This window comes from Myzus persicae, unplaced genomic scaffold (assembly GCF_001856785.1).
Source record: "Myzus persicae strain clone G006 unplaced genomic scaffold, MPER_G0061.0, whole genome shotgun sequence".
In the NCBI taxonomy this organism is placed as follows: Eukaryota; Metazoa; Arthropoda; class Insecta; order Hemiptera; family Aphididae; genus Myzus; species Myzus persicae.
In genome coordinates this window covers 1-22,619 of record NW_019100921.1, presented here as the reverse complement: position 1 = coordinate 22,619, position 22,619 = coordinate 1, and the positions used below count along the sequence as shown (strand labels likewise).

Here is a 22,619-nt window from a genome sequence, read left to right as displayed (position 1 = left end):
TACTAGCATATTACATATACAACCGTAATAATATCAGAAAATATGTGTTTTGAATAGACTGTATTTAATTCACCACATTAAAGCCATCGGATAACCGAATTTAAATCTACTAATTATTTTGACGAACCATTTAAGCGACACATGAAACGGATGAGTAAACAAACGTAACATGGAACTATATTAAGTTACTGGAACTATGCCATCTGTACGCTAAGTTCGTCGTATTCATAGTACACCATAATCTTTAGAAGGTATTCTCTATAAGAATTTACGAATATACAATCTATTATTAAAACAAAATTCAGTGACAAATGATAATAAACAGGTTGAATATTTTTATTATTTTGTAAAAATAGATATATATATATATTATAACATATAACATATAATAATAATATTATGGTATAATACATAGGGAGGGAGGAAGATTTTAATTTATACAGATGACCAGAACATTATAGTTGTATTTAGTTCATGTCATGATTAAAGATCGTTTTAAACTTTAAAGTAGCAATCGAAATCGTTCATAAAAACAGTTGGAATATTCACTACCTACTAACGCTAGCGAAATGATGTGTAGTGAAATATAAAACTAGACAGCATCAGTCATTGGGCTTATCACCACTATTATACACAAGCGCTAGTGGTGAATTCTCCTTGCCTGCTTCATGTAGGCTAACTATTGGACTTGAGCAAGTACTACCAGGTATTATTTTTTTTTTTTGAACATAACGTAACAAGCAGTACCGAAAGTGAGACCCCACTTATCTCTCTCTCATTTATGTAAAATACTGTGGCGGTTCACCACCACATAGCTGCCGCCAGGAGCGATAAGCGCGGCTGAGACGTTTGGCAACACCTCCGTAGTCGACGCCGACGTGTCACCGCACCGGACGAACGACCGAGCTTCCCTCTCTCGCCCGACCGATCTCGTCGACGCCACACGTCGTCTCCATATTGTTTTGTACATTACATAATATTTGTATAGCTAATAAATTAATTGTTGCCTTTTAAGCGTTCGTCTACCGTGTCGACTAATTTGTTAATCGTTACCCGAATTCCTTGGTCGTGTCGTCGCACGTGGAGTCATTTCGCGTATCATAGATACAGACCACGCGGCGACGCGCCATATTGGTGACCTCGACGTGATCGTTGCTCCCCTCTCCAGTTCTCACCCGTCCGACCGCACAGCTGGACAGAGCACCGGCACCGCGCCTGCTCTCGCGTCCCACGGGTCACGGCACGTTGAGACTGGGGGGGAGTAATGTGGCGGACCACGTACGGGCCACATAAGACTCTGCGCACGGGCGCAGAGCGCTCTCTGGTTGTTCGTCTCAACGACAGCGGACTCGGGGAGACAACGACTAAACAGCGGGTCGTTGCGGCGATTTCTCCCCAGTCACGCTACAGGCGCTTCAATCTATATAAAAAGAGACACCGAACACCAGACCAACGTCCTCACGGACGCCGGCCGGTCAAATCTTTTGTGCGCCCCCACCGTGCCGCCAAAATACTGACATACTGCGTCGCGTACCTTATCTATAAATTGATATCGTGATATCATTATTATTATTATTATTATTATTATTAGTATTCTGTTTTAAATTTTTTTTGAAGAATTAAGTTTATATATTTACTAAATAATAAAATAGGTACGTACATAATTGAAATAATTTGAAAATATTTTGTTTCTCTGAGTCTGAAGAGCTGGAACACTTGTATTGTATTGTGTTGAAATGGGCTGTAGATTTATAAATGTTGATGATGGTCTGCTGGCTTGTTTCTTCACTGATATAGTTGGAACACTGGTGTTGAAATGGTTGGAGACTGTTAAATTTTGGCAATATTTTGCTGGCTTTTATACACAAATATTTTCCACCTACTATAAATTTTAGTCAAGTAGGTATTTGCAATAGTCAATGATATTATATGACCTCAATATTATTAGAATGTATCCTACAGCAGTGGATGACATTAAACAACATTATATTATTTGCAACACTTCAAAAATAAGTTTCAATACTGGTTCTGAACAGGATGTGAAAATGTGGTAAGGTCATTACTATGAGCATCTGCTTATAGCCAAATTTTAAGATTTTTTTAGGTCATTGCTATTTACAAGAACTCTTGAAATAAATTACAATATACATGGGAACATTTAAAAAATCTGAGTATAAACAGCAGTCAATGACTTTACATGACCTCATATTCTTATTAGCAGTTTGCAAAAACATTTGAAATAAATAGATATACATTATGATAATGTATATCTTTTTATAATTTTAATACGGGTTTGAGTTGAATGTGAAAAATATAGAAAGGTTTTTTTACACGTCGTTGACATAAGCACCCGTATATAGTCGAGTTTAGATTAGTGGAAAATATCTGTGTATAAAAGTCAGCAGAATATCGTCAAAATGTATCAGTCTCCAGTAATTTCAACACAGTGCAGTACAGTCTTCAACACAGCTCAAGATGTCCTACAGAACTTCAATCGCGTCTTCTGAATCAGAGGTTAGTACTTTTTTAAAAAATAACTTTTAATAACCAAAAGCAAATTGGAGGTCAGTCGTAAAACTACTCAACGCTTGGTTATAATTTGTGGTTGATTGTAACATCACACATATAATATTTAATGTTTAACTAAATATTTTTGAAATCTGTTTAAAACCTGCTTTTCTTTTTAGTTAAAAAAAATTAAACTAGGTATTATTATTTAATCATATTATATTGAAAATATTATAATACTATAATACCTATTGGTTATTAGTATAATATTTAAAAAAAAAAAAATTAAGGGAACATACTTTTTTTTTTCTTTTCAGTCTTTGAAAATTATATAAAAAACGTATTACTAAATTAACAAAATCAAAAGTTTAATTAACTTTAACATATTAATAATTATTAGTCATAAGTGAAATCTTTGTTCAGTGATTTGTAACTAATTTTGATGATTTTTTCAATTCCAAGCCTGTTTCTTAATTTTGAATGAACAAGACCATACGAAGAAAGTATCCGTTAAACTCCAGCTGAAGAAGCACTAGCAGTAAATAATTTTGTAACTAGTGATAGCATTTCTGAAGAAATATTTTTTTTTAATGATAACCACCAAGTTAATGGTTTAACTTGACTGACTGTTTGTTCTTTAAAAAGATAATCCTTAAAAGGATATGCTTCAGCTTGATATGTTATTATTTCTGGCATAATTTCTTGATGATATAAATTTATAAAATCTAAAGTGGAATCCATCTGATCAGAGTTCATTTTTATTCCTCTATATTTAGGGTCCAAAACATAAGCAATTAAATGGTATTCCGTCACTGCCATATCAAATCTTTTTTGAACTTTTTCAACCATTGAATCATTGCAAACCTAAAGTTCAAAAAACTGTTTTAATTCTAACCATAAATGAGTTGCTTCACTTAAAGTACATCCATCTGCCTGAACTTTGTCTAGAATTATACTTATTTGTTTTAATTTCACAAGATGTTCTTTAGCAGTTGTTTTCATTTCTGTATCTTTCACCTTGGAAAATATTGTAGGATTACATGCAATCCGATTCTCATCACACACTTAATATAATATGTGCCAGTTGTCCAAATAACACTGAACCGTGTCTGAATGTGTATTCCACCTAACATCTTGAGGAAGAATTAGAGACTACCCTCCTTCAAGTTTGTATTTGGCAGCAAAGAAATGTGTGTTTCTAAAATATTTAAAAATTGTTTTACATGAGTCTTTACACCTACAGCTTCTATGTCATGTGCAAATAAATTTAATAAATGAGCGGAGCAGCCATAAGTTATAATATGTTTATTATTAAGTCCTTCACTCATAGCTAAATTCGTTCTCATTTTATTCATATTACTAGCATTATCGGTAACAACGCTGCCAACAGTGCAACCAAAACTTTCACATTGATAGTGTTTTCTGCTAATTAAACTAGATAATCCCATGTATGGCTATTGTCTTTGGTGTCGATAGTATCTAACAAGTATACAGCATTTTTAGTGTCGCTCATATCAGTAACACAAACACAAATTATAGACTCGTTGTGAATGTTTGACCAACCATCTAAAGCCATGCAAACCGTTTTTTCATCTAACTCAAGTTTGATTAATTTAGAAAGAGAATCATATACTTCATTTAATAACTCATTGGCAATTTTATGTCTATTCGGTGGATGATACCCAGGAAGTAGTATACTTATCATTTTTAAAAACTGAGGATGTTCGACTGTTCTGAACGGTGAATTTGATGCAAAAATGAATCGCGCTACTTGATGATCAAGTTTTTCTTTTTCATACTGCGTTGTTCGAATGCCAAATGTATTCATTAGTAGATTGTTTGTTTTTTGTCTCTTTGGTTGAACTATTTCACTCATGTTCTCTTCGTAAGGATTTGACATTACTTTACCACTATTAAATTCAACTAGTTCTACTCCAGCTACTTTTGCGGATTGATCATTAAGTTGACCTAATTCAAAATATAATTGTTTGTATGAGGCTTTTGTTAAAATAAGTTATGTAATTTAATTTTTAATTTATAACAAGTTTTTTTGAAATATTTTTTTAATATATTTAGTTAAGTATGCTACCTACATTTTATTTTGTAGGTATCCTCAACTCTATAAGTATGCTTTTAACTTCTAAGTTCTAAGTAATAATGGAGTGAAGACTGATAACTAAATATATAGTACTCTTATTAAAAACTTAAACAAATATCATTATTTTTAAACTCTGTTTGTACCTATATTTAATAAGTTATAATAATTATTATGTTTAACCAGAAACAACTTCATTATAAAAAACTAAAAAGTAATTCTTCCGAAGTCCTAATATTGGGTTAACAGTTAATATAAAAATTAAAAATATAATGATTAGTGATTATTATACAATTAACAAAATAGACTTAACTTAAGATGTAGGAAGCACACTGAACATACCTAACCCTATTATATTTAACTTTACATTATTCCTTACATTGATTGGAAGTCGATGGGGAGTCCAATTCATGATCATTATTTATCGAAGAGCCAGTGCATGTTTCGTACACATGGGTTTTCATTCTTGCAACCAAACCAACAATCACCATATGACATTTCTTACATTCTACACGTTTTGACTTTAAAATGTTTAAATCACTGTTATCGGGTTTCTTTTCAGTAAAGTACTTCCAAATACTGTCTTTCCTCCCTCCAGTTGACATAATTAGGTAATTAACAAATAACTTTATAGGAACTTCAACTTATTAGTTAATTACAAGTTCACAACTCAAAAATATTTAATATTATTAAATAATAAATATAAATATATAATAGTAAAATACTTAAATGAAATTACTTTTAGGTCTTTAAGTCTTTTATTAAGGGTTAATAATTTTAAATGTACGATAACAATTTATTAATTATCAACTTTTGACAGTGTTGCCAATGTTGCCTAATCAAAATATCTCAATCCAAATTTGTAATTACATTGACTTCATAGATAAAAGATAATTGATTTTTTTTACTTCAAATAAAAACTTTTAAATTGTTTAAAACAGTTTTAAACAGCACAAAAAAAACAATATATATACATTTTTGAAAACAAAAAAACGTGTTTTAAACAATAAAAACATGTTTTTAAGTTTTTTTTAAAAAAACATGTTTTTTTCCAACTCTGTTAAAAATACATAAATACAGTTTGGGTTGTATCTGCAATGTTCGATCCATGGATTGTCCAGCTTCTCCCAATTATGTAGAATAAGTCCGCAGCAGAAGCATTCAACGATATCATCAATACCAGAATATTTTTATCCGCACTCAGAAAGATCGTATTTATTTTGAAAATAATTTTCAGGAAATTTTTTGTAAGTTTTTAAACGTGATTGGAAAGAAGAAAATTCTGGATACGCTAGAGTCGAATTACTTCGTACACGTTAAACTAATGATTGAAAATCGTTGATATATTTTTGTAAATTCATTTTTTATAAATTGATTAAGTAACTTGAGAAAACACAACTTCACCAAACAACGAATCATTTATTACTGAATAATAAAAAAAACGAGTAACTTAAAAAAAATTCAGATATAAAAAAACAAATTATTTCGTAATTAATAAGTTGCTTATCAAATTAAAAAAAAATAGTGTAACCAACCTGAATGAAAAATATAGTTTTGTGTACACGGTAAATATTTTCGTGTGAGGGATAAATAGGTGGACACTGAGTGTCAAATCACCGATTGTGAGATACGGTAATTCTGAGTCGTCTGAGCGGAACATTCCAGGTTGAACAAAAAAAATTATCGCGGAAAAACGAACTGTGAACTACTAACACAAATTGTGTTTCTTAATGTGTCTATTACATTTATAATTTCCAACATTATTTAAAGTGTAAAAGCCTAACTTAAACACTAAACTTGTATAAGTAGATGTATTTAATTGTCAATTGATAATGGAATATAGATGTTGTTATAATATATTTTATAGATTTTCTAGATATTAATATTGGAATAACAGACAAATCATACATGTCCAATGTTTTGTTTTGATATTGTAGGTAATATAATTCATCTAATACTGTACTTGCGAGCAACTTTTTTTTCATGTGGGGCCCCTTTTTAAAATAACCTGGTAGGCCAAAAAAGGCCTATCCGCCCATGCCCAGAGGTTAGTGAAGTGTCAGAAAATAATTATCAGGAATCATCAGTCGTAGAAAATGAAAATGACGTATCTATTGAATGCAATGAAGATAGAGATACAGTTTTCAAAGAGCCACAGAATAAAAAAATTTTTAAAAATGACGTAGGCAACTTATTCCAACTATCTATTATAAATCGAGAACATAGGGCAAAAGCAAAGGCGATTGAGCGTAAAAAGTTGGAGGACTCAAAACCTTTGACTGATCCACTTAATCATTTTTTTTTGTCAATGTATTACACCACGCAAAAACTACCACCAGCATCTCAACTCAGAGTAAAAAATAAAATATTTGAGACTGTTTCGGAAGCTGAGGCAGCTCTTTTGAATATCACGAACACTTCATTTCAACATCATTTAGACGGACAAGCTCAGTCTACTTCCACGTTTCAATTCATAGGAGACTCTTCTAGTGCTCATGAAAGTTTTATGTCCAACGGCTCTATGAATACACAATCTTGTGAAAATCGGAGTGACATAAGGCAGTTTTATACAAATTTTCAAAACTAATATTGAGTATCGTTATTTTTTTTAATTATTATTTCCTTATTTTTATTGCAAAGTTATGCAAAAGTTTTATCAAAATTTAAAATTTTATGTTTAATGTTAAACTTTATGTTGAAAAATGTTTTGTTAAAGTTGTGAAGTGTAAAATTTCTATATACAATTACATATAAGTCCTAATTTTTATGCTATAATAATATTTTTTTATAAGCAGGTCGCTATTTAATAAAAATTATAACTCACCTTAAAAATACAGCGAGTTTTTCTTCGGGATCAATTGGTTTTTGAGCATTACATCCTACTGAATAAATTTTATCATTGACAATACTTAGGACTTCATTAAATTGGATTCGATTCAAACAGAAGTAATTGGTGAACTGTTTATCGGAAAATTTAATGAAAGCTTTTCAATTAAATATGAAATTATTGGATCTACTATTAGACCACTGGTCTGAACTTATTCACCAATAATTTTCTGAGCTTCTTTTCTAGCTATATCCTCCATGTCACGACCATGTTTTAAAGATTTTGATTGGGCTTCAGACGCATATAATATATTATAAACCGTGTTCTTATAACTTGTAGTATTACGCATTTTAAAAATCTGACCAAACCGAGAAGCAGGGTCTGGCAACTTCATAAATCGTATTTTTGCGATGGTGCTTATGACATCAGACACTGGGCGCACCACTGTAGAGGCGACCGAATCCGATTGTAGACGAGCACTGCCATAATAATCATAAATACATAACCATAAATCGTAACGGATTTTTTTTCAATTTGTTTTCTCCTCAGTTTTCTCGTTGTGAAAATGTGAAATTTAAAATTGTGAATTGTATACTTGACTATGTTGTGAATTATGATACACTTTTTTCCCTGTGTCTTACCGCCAAACAAGTATACCGGTTTAACGTTTAGTGAGTATTGTGTTATTATTTATTTTTGAGTATACTGTTGTCTGTTCTGCGCGTTCATCTCAATTTATACTTTGATAATCGAATACAACAAAATGACGAGGCACTCGTATAAATGTTACATAGCTGGATGCAGTTCTAAAGATTAGTAATTTATAGTCTTATGCATGAATAAATTATTGTTATTTTCATTTTATTTCGGGTAATTACACCTCACTTGAGTCATTAAGATAAATAACATATAATTGTTGTAAAATGTTATAGCTAAATTATCTTTATGGTAGGTAATAGATAAATAACCACAAAGACCTACAATAACTTACTTGTAAATAGGTATACTATTATCAAAGGGGCATAAACTAGTTAATAAGATAATTATTTTTTAACTTTCTAACCTAACAATTTAGTTAATTTTCTAATCCAATATAATACACAATTTTATTTTATTTTATTTAGATGTAATTTCTCATCGTTTTCCAAATCCACGGCTATATATGGGACGGCTACTTTTTTTATTTTTATTTTTTATAATAAGGTACTCCTAGCTTACGCTATCTATACCTAGGGATGAAAGATAAAATACATTTTGGTGTATTAAGTGCGATAAATAATTAAATTACAATTTTACGTTAGATGATAACAGTAGTTAGAGAATTAAGTTAGATAGTGTCTTGAGGAATTAGGTCATGCGGGCGACCTCGTTTGAGACGGTGCTGTGGAGGTGGTCTGATATTGATGTGGTAGTGCATTGAGCCTGTTGACCTATGGATGGGTTCGAAGAAGCTCACAGCCGTGAACTTGATGTGGTCTTGAATAGTTGAAATTTTGAGGTCGTTGTGTATGTTGGAGTTCCTTACGAACCATGGAGCGTTTGTTATCGTTCTTAGAACTTTGTTTTGAAATATCTGCAGTTTTTTGAGATGAGTTTGTGTAAGTGATTAATGGACGTAGTACTTGCTTATAAATAAGTAAGGAAAGGTTTTTTTGAAGGGAAGACTTTCTGTTTAAGATAGGGAAGAACATCCCTAAACGTTGATAGGCTTGTTGAAGTTTAGATGAGAGGTGTGGCCACCAGGTTAATCTTTTGTCCAACGTTACACCAAGGTAATTGACGGATGGCTTCCATGAGATTGGTTCGTGGTCAAAAATTAGCGGTGGTGGAGTAGGATACTGCGTAGACTGAATAATACACTTACGCTTTTTGATGGATTAATTAATATTTTCCAGTTCTTGCACCAGACAGATAATGTATTTAAGTGGTTTTGTAGGTGTACAGATATTGCTTCTGGGTTGCGTGATTCAGAGTAGATGACAGTATAGTCCGCGAAGAGGGCTATGTTTGTGTGCGGTGATTGCGGGATGTCGGATGTGTAGATGTTAAATAATGTTGGACCTAGTATAGATCCTTGTGGGACGCCAGCTAAGATTGGTTGGAAAGAAGAAAAGCTGTCATTTATTTTAACAGAAAACTGCCTGTTAGATAGAAACGAAGTTAAGGAGTTGAGTAGGTAATTTCGTGTGTTGATAATTTTGAGCTTGTACAACAACCCATGATGCCAAACCTTATCAAATGCTTTTGAGATGTCAATGAAAACCGCACCAGTGTGACAGTGTTTTTCATATGAGTTGCTTATATGTTCGGTTATGCGCATGAGTTGCTGTGTAGTTGAATGATGTGCTTTGAAACCAAATTGAAATTTTGGAATTGTGTCTGTACAGTTTAGATATTTTTGCAGTCTCGAGAGGATGATTTCTTCGTACAACTTAGATAACGAAGTTAGCAGACTAAGAGGTCTGTAACTTTCGGGGTCTGTTTTGTCTTTCCCAGGTTTTTTTATGAGTATTATAATTGCATTTTTCCAGTTTTCCGGGAAGTGACCAAGGCGAAGAATCGAATTACATAGAGAAGTCATGAACATAATTGCCTTGTTAGGAAGTTTTTTGTTCATAAGATTCGTGATGTTGTCGTGGTCAGGAGATTTTTTATTAGGTAGCCTTTTAATTATTGTTTTAATTTCACCCGGAGTAACATAATTGATTGAATTTTGTACCGAGAAGTTCGGTGATCTCAGAACATCTACAACCCTAAGATCATTGGAGTTGTGTGCGTATTGATTCAGGACGAAAGTATTCGCAAGGTTTTCCGAAAACAATTTGCATTTATCCGCGTCAGAAATTATGAGACGAGTTGGAGTGCGAAGAGAAGGAATGCAATTTGTTTTTTGGTTTAAAAGATTTTTTGTGACTTTCCATAGGCTAGAGTCATTTTGATGAATATTTGACAAGAACTTGCTATATGAATTTACGCGAAATTGTTGCAGGGCGGTTTGCACTTGTTTAGTAAGCTTGTTTAACGTTATTTTGGCTGCTAGGTTTCTCTGGTTTTGCCAAGCGCGTCTGGCGATGTGTTTTTGTTTGATTAAAGTCAATATGAACAGTGTTAAAGCACCGTGATTTTTTTTGAATTGGATTTTGGGGGTGAGTCGACCGAGCACGCCCGTGCAGCATTAGTAACGACTTCGGTGAATTTATCATTTATATAGTCTGAGTAAGTGCACCAGTTTGGTTTACCTTTGAAAAGTGAGACATTTAAGCGGTAAATTGCAATGGAGAATTTAAATGTATTATTACTGGATTATGAACCGAATCGAGTTCAGAGAGGGATTCTTGTGCGACGTTGAATTGAATTGATGTGGTTACTAGAATGTCTAGTTTGTCAACAAATCGATTCATATCCGAAGGAAAATAAGTTGGTAAGCTTGGTGCAGATACTATACATGCAGAGGTATACTCTGTTCAGCGAGAGAGCATCCGCGGCCCGATGAAAATCGGTTCGTTCTGCGCATCCTCTCGCGTCACCCACCCATAGCATTCCCACTCTTTGACAAACACAGTAATCGGGTGTCGTCGTGTGTCGGTCGGGCTTCGGAGGTGGTGCCTCTAGCGAAAACAGCTGTGTGAGTGTGTACAAAACGCCGCCGCCGTGCCTGATAGCCCGTAGCTCGGTGACTCGTTTCTCAACCGTTGACCGTATTACGTGTTTATAGAAACGATTTTTAACAGCGCTTTATTTTGAATTTTTTGCAATGAGTGACACTGACGCACCATCCACATCTAATGCTGCTTCTCCTCATACACCAGTTAAAAAAAATCCATGCGGGAAGGTAAGTGTCGATCGTTATTACACACGGTTTGTATTGATAAAACAAAACGTGTCTTAAACATAACAACCTTGATTGTTATAGGCATGCGCATGGGGAATGCCGAGTATGCCATGGCATCCCCTGCAGAGTCATCTTAATTCTTAACCATAACGTTTTTATAGTTGTAAGTTTTTTGATTATAAATTAGAATCATGAGATAGTTGATAGTATCTTGGTTCAAAAATTTAAATATTTTGATTAATTTTTTATATTATTTTCTTATAATAAAATATTGGCCGTTGAGACGAAATCAAATATTAGGTAATTTGAATTCATAATTATATTATATTTTCATACTACCTACAACTATCAAAAATAAAATAATTTTGATTATTTAGATTATCATTTTTTGTCATTATTATATTATTATAATATGATCAAATGGCTGTTGGTTTCTATACTGTTACTTCATTGGAATGAAACCACAGTACAAACTTTTCAAATTAAAATATCTAAAGCCAATAACTAATAAGCTAAATAAAACGCATGTTAATTTCTTTTTGCTGTATATAGCAAGTTATACCTATTAAGAGTTGTTTTTGGGGAGTTATTTTTTGTTTTGAGCTAGGTATGTTTAATAATAGTGGCATTCCCTGTGAAAAAAGTCTGCGCACGCCTATGTTGATTGTCTAATATACAAAATTAAAAATCAAACTGAATTATTTGTTTATTATTTTAATTTCAGTTCGTTGGAAGTAGACAAAAACAAATGATAGTAAACTTATACAAACGCAAAATTGACGAACAACCATCTATTACGGTTAAGGAAGTGGTGAAATTGCTATCCAGGGATACGGGTATTGGCCAGAATACGATCCAAAGGACAATTGCCGAGTACAAGAATGCGAAACCAATAAAATCACCGAACAAAAAGAAGATCAGGCAGACATTCAAAGAAAAAGTCGACGATTTTGAACGGAATGCTATACGTAAAAAGGTACACAAAAGGATTTTTGGTTTAGCCGTCAGGTACCCACACTGGCCAAGATCTTAATTTCTGTGAATAGTGACCCAACACTAAACACATACAAAAGAACCAACCTATACCATTTATTACGTGAGCTAAATTTTACGTATTGTAAAAGAGGCCGTAATAGCGCACTTATTGAACGGGACGACATTGTATTGTGGCGAACCAAATATATACAAGATATCCGAAAATATCGCCAAGAAGGAAGATCAATTTATTATTTAGATGAAACGTGGGCAAACATTGGTGATTGAATGGAAAAAATTTGGGTTGACAAAACCATTAAATCACACAGAGACACGTTTTTGTCTGGCCTTTCGACAGGTGCTCCCAACCCAACAGGCAAAGGAAAACGACTCATTATAGTCCATATTGGATCAGAAGAAGGATTCGTCAATGGTGGTCTGCTGGTATTCGAATCGAAAAAAGGATCAGCTGACTACCATGACGAAATGAACGGGGATTCATTTTTTGATTGGATTAAAGGTGTCATTCCATTGTTAAAAGACAACAGTGTCATAGTAATGGATAATGCACCTTACCATTCGGTGAAAGTCGAACGATGTCCAACAATGAGTTGGAAAAAAATAGACATAGAAAGTTGGCTGGAACAAAAGGGCGAGGTTTATGAAAAGCCACATAACAAAGTTGGTCTCATGAACATTGTTAATCGGATTAAACCGCAGTTTAACAAATACGTCATTGACGAGTATGTCAAATCCAAAAATATGGTCGTATTACGTTTACCGCCGTATCATTGTGAACTGAATCCGATTGAGCTAGCATGGTCGTCTGTCAAAAGGTACATCAAAATGAATAATTCAACATTTAAGCTACCCGATGTCAAAAAGCTCGTTATTGAAGGTATCAATGAATGCGGCCCCGAAAAATGGAAGAACTTCGTCAGTCACGTAATTGACGAAGAAAAAAGATTCTGGGACATCGACTTTGTCGTGTAGGAAGTCATGGACAATTTAGGTGATTGTGTGATGACAATAACTGGTGACACATCTTATTCAGATTCAGATGATTAAATATTAATATTTTTTTGTTTATTTTATTATATATTTGACTGATTTTTAATTGATTTTTAACTGATTAATAAAATTGTTACTTTTACCATATATTTTGGGTGTTATTTTTTTATTTTAATGGTTAAAATACTATAATAATAATAAGAGTATATTAAAATAAATAAATACGAAAATATTTACGAAATGCTGGCAGGCGGCAACAATCAACAGGTTGCGCGAGTCAGATGACCGGTGGCGTCGCGAGCATCGACGTCGCGGTCGGTCGCCTATTATCGTTGCCACCTTCACGACAACCAGGCATCTTGGAAGGGGAAATAGATTCTCAGCGAGCAGCCGGTCCACCAGTCTATATGCGCAGAACCGGCATGCTCTCTCGCTGAACAGAGTATAGATATGTATTTTTGTAGTTTAATACCGTTTGGATTCGAGACACGGCATCCCCAATTTATGGGCTACTTAAGTGGATGGAAATTGTAGGCCTGAATAATATGATACCTGCGAATGTATACATCAAAAAAAGAATCAGTGATGCCCACTTTGACACAAATACAAAATGTCCTGGCACTAAAGCTCTGAATGCGAATGCATACCCTACATTGAACATGTCAAATAATTGTTTTGAATAATTTTTATAATTATTGCTGGATAAAGTTTTATTTTTAATCATAATTTTGTTACTAGGTATAGCTATAAATGTGATACCATCTGGGTCAAGTGTTTAGGTGCAGTCTGCTAGTTCAAATCATACTTTTAACAACGACCAGAGTAATGATGTTGACATGTCTGGTGTTGATAACTCAGTTATTCTGATCAACAACCTGGTATGCTTTTATTACATACTTACAGTGTTATACTTTTATTAGTCATTGTTTTTCTAATGTTATTTACTTTTTATACTTATTTCCAGTTATAAGTACTTTTGAAGAAAATGCAACTGTTACTGACCCAATGAGTGAGTATTTAGGTTCTGTTGATCCATCAACATCGTATACGTCAAATATAGTAGTGCAGTCTCCTTTCTCAAATGATTCTTTTAACAACGACGAGAGTTATGATGTTGATATGTCTGGTATGGAACCATTCAGTGAGTTTATATTTTTGCTTTGTATTATAATTATTGCCTTGAATGCTTAGCTTATTTTGTAATTAATATTTGAGCCTTTTAATATGCTTTACTTAAATAGTGCATGATGAACACCAAAAAGTTGTCAAATATAGAAAAGAAAAAAAGCCTGTAGTTAAGCGCTTACAAAAACATATTAACTCCCTATTATTTTCTACTGATTAAAAAACTGAAATTTATGAATAGTAGTACCTGGATCCCTGGGTGTTGTCTACCGCCACCGACACCGCCACAGCACCACCACCACCTCTCCTCTTCACCGCTCTGTCTATTCCACCGTTAGCCGATACCACCACCACCGCCACCACCCACCCCGCCAAAGATCGGGCTACCGCCACCACTCCTACCCACCGCCACCGCAACCGCCACCACCACCGCCCAGCCATGGCTTTCCCGGCATCACTATTCTTCGGAGAGGAATAGAGGATCATGCCGCCGTTATACCTACGTGTGCATTATACACACACATATACATGTTTACACACATGCATATGCAACCGGGTGGTCAAAGAAACTGCAGCAATCACATCATAATTGCTTACATATAAATTAAGCATAATTAATAAATCGTAGGATGTTTTTTCACACACATGTCTTTTTACTTAGTTTTTTTTCATGTTGATTTTTGGTATTCAGCATTTCCATTCACTTAAAATCCCTGTCCTTCTGATTTGAAATAATGATAATCAGTATGAGTTATATTTTGTACCAAAAAGTGTTAACTTATTCCATAATGTTTAATTTGGCAGTCATTTTTTTAAATTTCTTTTTAAATGATAAAGAATTTTCAAGGCGGAAAAAGAATAATAATGAATTCGTTATTCCGAATCAGGATTTTCCTGCAATGTAAGTTTAATGTTATTATTTTTACTATTACTTTATTAATCAAATTCGATTTTTAGTGTCGATGAACAACCATTGCCCCAGCCAATAAATTTACGCGATGCACTTCTCGAGAACGCGCCCATCAATTTGATGGTTCGCGGTGGAGTGCTACAACCTGTCATCCAAAACGGAATGTTTGTGATGTAAGTTGTTATTATTATAAAAATATTTTTTTTTTCTAACATTTAAAAAAATAAAAACATCTTTATAGTAGTGATGACGAAGTAATGCCTACTGATGAAGATTCGAGTGATGAAGAAATGTCAGAAACGTTCTCACCAAATATATCATCCGACGAAGATTTGTGATGTTAAATAAATAAAGTTACAAAATATTAATCAAGAGTTGTATTATTTTTATTACGACTGAATATTCACACGCTCAATTATTAATTGTTATAATATAATATCACCAAATATATCATCTATCTACTAGATTCAAATTCAGTGCATGCTTCTAGCAATAACCGTTCGTCGTCCCTGTATCCTTCTGCCCAAATATAACGTTCCAGTGCTTCAAGGCATGTAGCATCTGAATCTTCGTCAGTCCATGAGTCAATATCATCTGCAGGTTTATCTATGATAGTAAATATTTGCTATACATAATGCATATGAAAAAACAACATTAATTGAACATACAATTTATTTGTTGGTGATTCGACAAATGTTTGACATTGTTTCTAGTCTATAACAGCATATAACGTTGTTAATATAAGTGCTACAATAATATTATATTTTACCGTACTAACTTCGTCAACGGAAATGATTTCTTCTTCGGATAATAAATCATTGTAATATGCCCGCCTCGGTGTATTCGATAGCTACAAACAGTGGCGCCCAGACAGGTTAGCAAGGAGTGCAACTGCATGTGCTTTCGTGGGGGGTGGGTGGGTAGGTATAGTCTCTATGGTTATAGGTACCTAGATAAATTATAGGAGTAAACGAGTAAAGTATGACAATGCTATACGACAACTTATATGATGTTACAAGTTACTTATAATTACAACATATTAAATGATAAAGTATTAGAAACAGTAATAATTGTTATTTGTTATATCATCTGAATCAAGAATAATACAATATTCGAATATTAATGTTGTACACTGTTTAGCTGATACGCTCGTATATTTAATATTTAATATTATGAATTATTATATTTTTGTATACGTAATCAAAATGACAATACGGGTAATATGGTGATAAGATACCAATAACAGCGTATATTAGTTATTTTTTTTTTTTTAAATATTTAAAACCAGAAGTCATTTGTGATGAATATTTAAATTTCATACAATGTTTTGATGTTTTTCTTAAAACTGATGAGTTGCCAAAATATTTACATAGTGATAATGAAATAGCTAAAGATTCAGATTCGAATTAGAAACGGAAAATTATGATAACGATGTTGATGATGATAGTGATTCTTTAAAAAATGAAATTGAAAATCATGGAAGTTTGTTACCAGTAATCAGGTAAAAAATCTTGTATTGCTATTTTCTATGTTTTTTTTTAATGTTCTTGTATTCAATATGTTTACTGAATTGTATTAAATTACTTATTTATGTACAACTTTTTTTACAGGGTTTTTATGCGCAATGGTCTTCATACACTATTTCCAAATATTTATATTTTGTTGAAGCTGTCTTTGACCTTGCCAGTTGGAAGTGTATCAACTGAAAGAAGTTTTTCAAAGTTGAAACTCATTAAAACTAGACTACGATCTACAATGGGAAATGATCGATTAGAAGGACTAATGATTATGTCCTGTGAAAATGACATAAACATTAATTATGAAGAAGTTATTGAAAATTTTAGTAAAACTAGTCCATATTTATTTAAAGCTTTACATTAAAAATAAAAAGTGTTAACTGTATAATGTCATTACAAAATCTTATTATTTTTTTTTTTAATTAAAATTTTTGTATTTCATTGAGTATTAAATATGTTATATTTATAATGTATTGTAATGAAATGTAAAGGTAAGATCTAGCTGATCTAGGACGTCTCGGGTTTCTGGTGTGGACATCTTAATTATTATTTCTAGTTATTTTAAGTGAATTACACTTACAGATAACAGTTCAATAAAAAAACGTTTTGTTTTTAAATTTAAAAAAATGGGTGGGACGGGGTGGGTGGGTAACTTTAGATAGTTGCATGTGCTCTCAAAATACCTCTGTGCGCCACTGGCTACAAATACATAAAATGTATTATTTTTAATATATATATATATGTAATTTAACTTACCATTTCATCAAACTCGCCATTTGCTAAGAAATCAATGAAACCTGATGAAACATCAGGTGTGTTTATAGTCGATACCTGGCTGGAGTATGACATTTTAAAAAGAAATGATAAAAAGCTGAAATAATTGTTTTAATAACTGCGTTCAAAAATGCACTAACAGTGCATTGAGATTTATCATGGGTATTATGTTTAAGAAAAAAAATTACATCGCCACACGGGGGGGTTTAAAACAGCTAAGACAGCAAAAAATAAAAAAAATGATTATTTGACTTGACCATTGTCATAACTCATAAGCGTTAGTAACAGTCATTTGTGTGTGTGTGTGTGTGTGTCACAGCCCTGTAGTTATTGTAACAATCTGACTACGCTCGTTTGATGGTGTTGAGAATAAATGAACAAGAGTTTGTTTTTTTTTCTTTATAATTTGAATACTTTTTATTTAATTAATGCAAAAACACAATAAATTTACTAAGTCCAAATTGACTATTTTAAATAATGAAGACTAGCGAGATGTGACTTTCATATCCTAGTTCCTAGCTTGTCGTTGGTGTTGATCCGTCTAGTTCGTCTAGCTCGGTGTTGTTAGTCCGTCTACCGAAGCTTATTCGTGCGACGTTTTTATAATGGTGATCCTTGGATCATATCCCTGCCTATTATCCTACTACTTGACCATATAAGGTCATACCGTGTGCACACGCCGGATGTCCCTTGCTTATCTGGTCGTTGTCATCTCTACAGAGGCAACACAACACTTTTAGTGTGAACTATTTTAATAATATTCATATAAGTAGTTATATATCTATGAACATATACGTTTCGAGGCCACGCGAAATTTATCATAATGAATAGGCGCTTTGTAGGCCTCCCTCAACTATTATATATATAGAGTTCTTGTCCAGGTTATTTATAATATTTTAACAAAGTCACAGCTCACTACATTATCGTTATATTAAAAATGTTTGAGTGCGATAAGTGTGTATCTGTTTTCTCCCGGAAAGATATTTTATTAAGACATTTAAAGTGCCACAAGAACACTGAACAAATTAAGTGCTTTATTTGCAGCACTTTTTTTAGCAGAAAGGATGCTCTAAAACGACATTTGAAAAGTATTCACGGTGAGTAAATTTTTTTTTTCAGTGTAATGTTTGTAATGTCATAGTTGCGTGGTTCTCTCGTAGTCGTGCAATATATTAGTCTTGTATAAGAAAAAATTTAAATAATTTATCATTATTGCATGAAAGTTTCACTGTATGAGGATTATATCGAAAGAAAAATAATTTTTTATCAATATACAATGATAAGACAGGTACTAGATATATATATAAAATCTCAGTTTCGCAACTACAATCAACAAATAACATAAATATAGATAGTAATCAGTGATAACTTATCACATTTGTTTACCCGGTGCGCGTATGCGACGGCCATCGAGATAGATAAACAATACTGGAGCGCGCTCTTACCAATATCGTCCGTGAGACGAAAACAAGCCATTTCTTGAACGTTACCCCCACCTCTGCAGGGCAAAAAAAATAGCTGCAAACTTGCGAACGTGCTAGAGAACATAAACGCCTTATAATAATTTAGGTACTTCCACTCGTCCGATTTTAAAAATTAAAAACTATTTGTACTTGTTAACAAGCCTACTATACAGCGATATAGTTTTAAACAGAAAAATAAAAATAAATAGCTACCTACACAAAAGTATAAAACGAATAATTGTAATTATTACAATAATATAGTGATTTATCGTGTTTACAGCTAACCATTTATCTTTTAACATAAGCAATTACATTAAGGTGGGTATCGACTACGCGCGGCTGCCTCGCGTGCCATGTTCGTCCGCGGCAAACCAGACATTTGCCGCGAGAGCCATATTTAGGTACTATACTTTTAAAGAGCGCTCCAGCCTCGCGCGGCAAGTGATCCAGCTGTTCGCCGAGCGATTCCAAGACCCGTTCAGTGGTTCACGATCAACCATGGACGTATCACGTGCCCGTGCTGCTGCCGCTTTCATCGTGATACATCACATTATTAAAAAAAAGCCTAAACGAAAACCACGTTGGTGGATGAAGAAATTGTATTTAAATCGAATGCAGTATGGGGTGAAACTTATGGAAGACATGAGACATGAAGCCATTGAAGATACAATAAAAAATTTTACAAGATTGACAACTATAGAGTTTGAGCACCTGAAATCATTAATTGAGGCACAGGTGAAGAAAATGGACACACAATTCCGAGAGGCAATTTCAGTAACAGAAAGATTGGCTATAACTTTAAGATTTTTAGCAACTGGTGACTCGTATACAAGCTTGCAATATCTTTTTCGAGTATCAAAACAATCGATTTCACGAATAGTTCCAGAAGTTTGTGACGCTCTATGTAAAGCTCTGAAAGATTGGGTGAAGGTAAGTAAATCATACACAGTTTTAATTTAACATTTGAATGTATATTGCAATTGCTTGAACTTAAAAAAAATGTTTAAATATTTAATCCTTAAATAAAATGTAAAAAAACGTAAATCTTAAATATTTTTATAAAACTTAAAAACAATTAAATCCTTTTTATAAAATATAAAAACAAAATTAAATTCTTTTTATAAAACTTAAAAATAAAATAAATCCTTTTATAGGAACTTTTTTCTTAGGGAAAAAAATTGTTTTCTTCATCAGTCCATTAACCAAGTTAAGTCAACCGGATTTTCAGAAGATGACTGTAGAAGAAATTCAACTGGAGTCTGAGAAATAACTGACAGCTGAGGAGAATAAACTGCAGGAGACTGAGGGGACGGAACTGGAGGCTGAGTATATGAAACTGCCGAAGTTTGAGGAGACGGAACTGGTGACTGAGAAGTAACTGAAAGCTGAGGAGAATAAACTGAAGGAGACTGAGGGGACGGAACTGGTGACTGATAAGTAACTGACAGCTGAGGAGAATGAACTGCAGGAGACTGAGATGGAACTGGAGGTTGAGGAGATGGTGTCGAATTTTGAGTAGTGTTGTATTGTGTATGTCCATAGGTGTAATATCCCAAATCAGCTTCAAAAATCACATTGTTGATTGCATTTTTCACGTAAATTAAAGTTCGTTGATCATATTTACGGAGTTCGTTTGCAATGTGCTGGCCGTAAGTGAAATATGAATCAGTTGCCGATGATGTTTCATTTAGAATTTTAAATGCTTTTTTCAGCATAGGTGACTCTTCTTCAGTATTTTGTTTCCTTTTTGGTTTTTTGACTATAGGTGTATTCGGAGCTTCGTGAATATCTATTGGTTTTTCTACATGTTTATCTGTACTGCCCATAGCTGATAATTGTATTGGTTCTATATCATTGTTTTCATGTATTGTCACATTTTGAGTTGTTGATATCTATAAAACAACAAATAAAGTTTAGAAAAAACTATGAACTCACTCCGCTGTAATATAGTAGTTGTCGAATAGACCTCAGTGGGTAGTTCGCTATATAATATATGTGTTAAATTTGAATGCAATGATATATTATTATATACTTTTGTACGAAAAATGATTCTGAACAAAGACGATTGCAGCCTAGGATAATTTTTATTATTACATTTATGCAAACTTAAACTTGAAACGCTTATAAAAATCTAAAATTTGATAATATTATGCTTATTAAATTGTTTCAGGCACCCGACTCAGAAGAAGAATGGTTAGAGTTAGCATACGAATTTGAAACAAAATGGAATTTTCCTCATGCAATAGGCGCGTTAGATGGCAAGCATGTAACGTTACAAGCTCCTATTAACAGCGGTACTGAATTTTATAATTATAAACATTTTTTTAGTATAGTACTAATGGCTTTAGTAGACGCAGACTATTGCTTTAGGTACGTAGATGTTGGTTGTCAGGGTAGAATTTCTGATGGGGGTGTTTTCAAGAATACTAATTTGTACAAGAAACTCGAAGAAAAATCTATGAAAGTCCCCCCACCATCAATACTTCAGGTCCCCTATACTTTCAAAGTACCGTATGTAATTCTGGCAGACAAAGCTTTTGCACTCAATGATTACACAATGAAACCATTTCATGGAGAGCCGGCTAGAGGTTCTCAGGAAAGAATCTTTAATTATAGGCTCTCTCGAGCGCGTAGAGTCGTTGAAAACGCTTTCGGTATTCTCAGCTCAGTATTTAGAGTATTACGGAAGCCTATGTTACTAGAACCAAAAACCGCTACTAAAATTGTCCTAGCCACTATTCATTTACATAATTATTTGAGGAAAAAACCAAATACACGATCACTGTATACACCACCTGGATCTCTAGACAGTGAAACAGATGGGAAACTTACACCTGGAACTTGGAGAAATGAACCTGCACCTACATCACTACTGCCTATTCCTTCAATTCCACGAAGAGCGGGAAACCATGCACAAGAAATACGTGCACATTTAGCTTATCATTTTGTTACCAACGGTGAAATACCGTGGCAAAACAGATATTAAAAAAGATATTACATTATATCATATTATTAAATTATTATTTTAATTATATTATTATATTAAAACAGATATTACAATAATTTTAACTTACATCTTCCAGCTCCAGCATCGTGTCTGATGTTTCATTAGGCACGTCTTTATCTTTCATAAAATTAAATTCGTCAAAAGCAAACCACTTTGATACGTAAACTTGATGTGTACCTAAAATATAATTAATAATTCATAAGTGTAAAAAGTTATAATAAGTTGTTTAATTAATTATGTTAAAATTAAAAATACTATTAACATGTCGTCTGTTACAAACGTTTCTTAAAATAAATTACTTATTCATTTGGTATATTTTGTTTTTTTTATAAATGTCAATAATATTTTATTTGTTTGTTTAGTTTTAAAAAGTGTGAATATGTCATATAAAGCTCCTGATATATTGTTACAATAATAGCTGAAAAATATGAAAAAATACATAGGCACATTTTTTTTATAAGCATTTAAGGTTCAAATTTTGACAAAATTTAACAAAATCTCAACCCATAAGAACATATTGTATAAAATGCATTAGAGGTGGTTTGACATTTTTCAGTTAGTGGTTCAAGAATAGT

The 22,619-nt window shown here is 33.0% G+C and overlaps 2 protein-coding genes across 2 annotated transcripts; both read left to right on the top strand.

Moving 5' to 3' along the window:
* Positions 1-12,525: 12,525 nt before the first annotated feature.
* On the top strand, positions 12,526-13,230 carry LOC111026831. The gene has a single exon (XM_022304976.1). The coding sequence runs from the start codon at positions 12,526-12,528 to the stop codon at positions 13,228-13,230; it is 705 nt and encodes a 234-aa protein (XP_022160668.1).
* Positions 13,231-19,532: 6,302 nt separating this feature from the next.
* Positions 19,533-22,080, top strand: LOC111026830. The gene is made up of 2 exons (XM_022304975.1): positions 19,533-19,967; positions 21,208-22,080. The coding sequence occupies exons 1-2, from the start codon at positions 19,536-19,538 to the stop codon at positions 22,021-22,023; spliced, it is 1,248 nt and encodes a 415-aa protein (XP_022160667.1). The 5' UTR covers positions 19,533-19,535; the 3' UTR covers positions 22,024-22,080.
* Positions 22,081-22,619: the final 539 nt, after the last annotated feature.

Coding starts and splice junctions, on each gene's coding strand:
- LOC111026831 (XM_022304976.1), top strand. CDS start 12,526: ATGGAAAAAATTTGGGTTGACAAAACCATTAAATCACACAGAGACACG.
- LOC111026830 (XM_022304975.1), top strand. CDS start 19,536: ATGGACGTATCACGTGCCCGTGCTGCTGCCGCTTTCATCGTGATACAT. Junction 19,968..21,207: donor CTCTGAAAGATTGGGTGAAG/GTAAGTAAATCA, acceptor AAATTGTTTCAG/GCACCCGACTCAGAAGAAGA.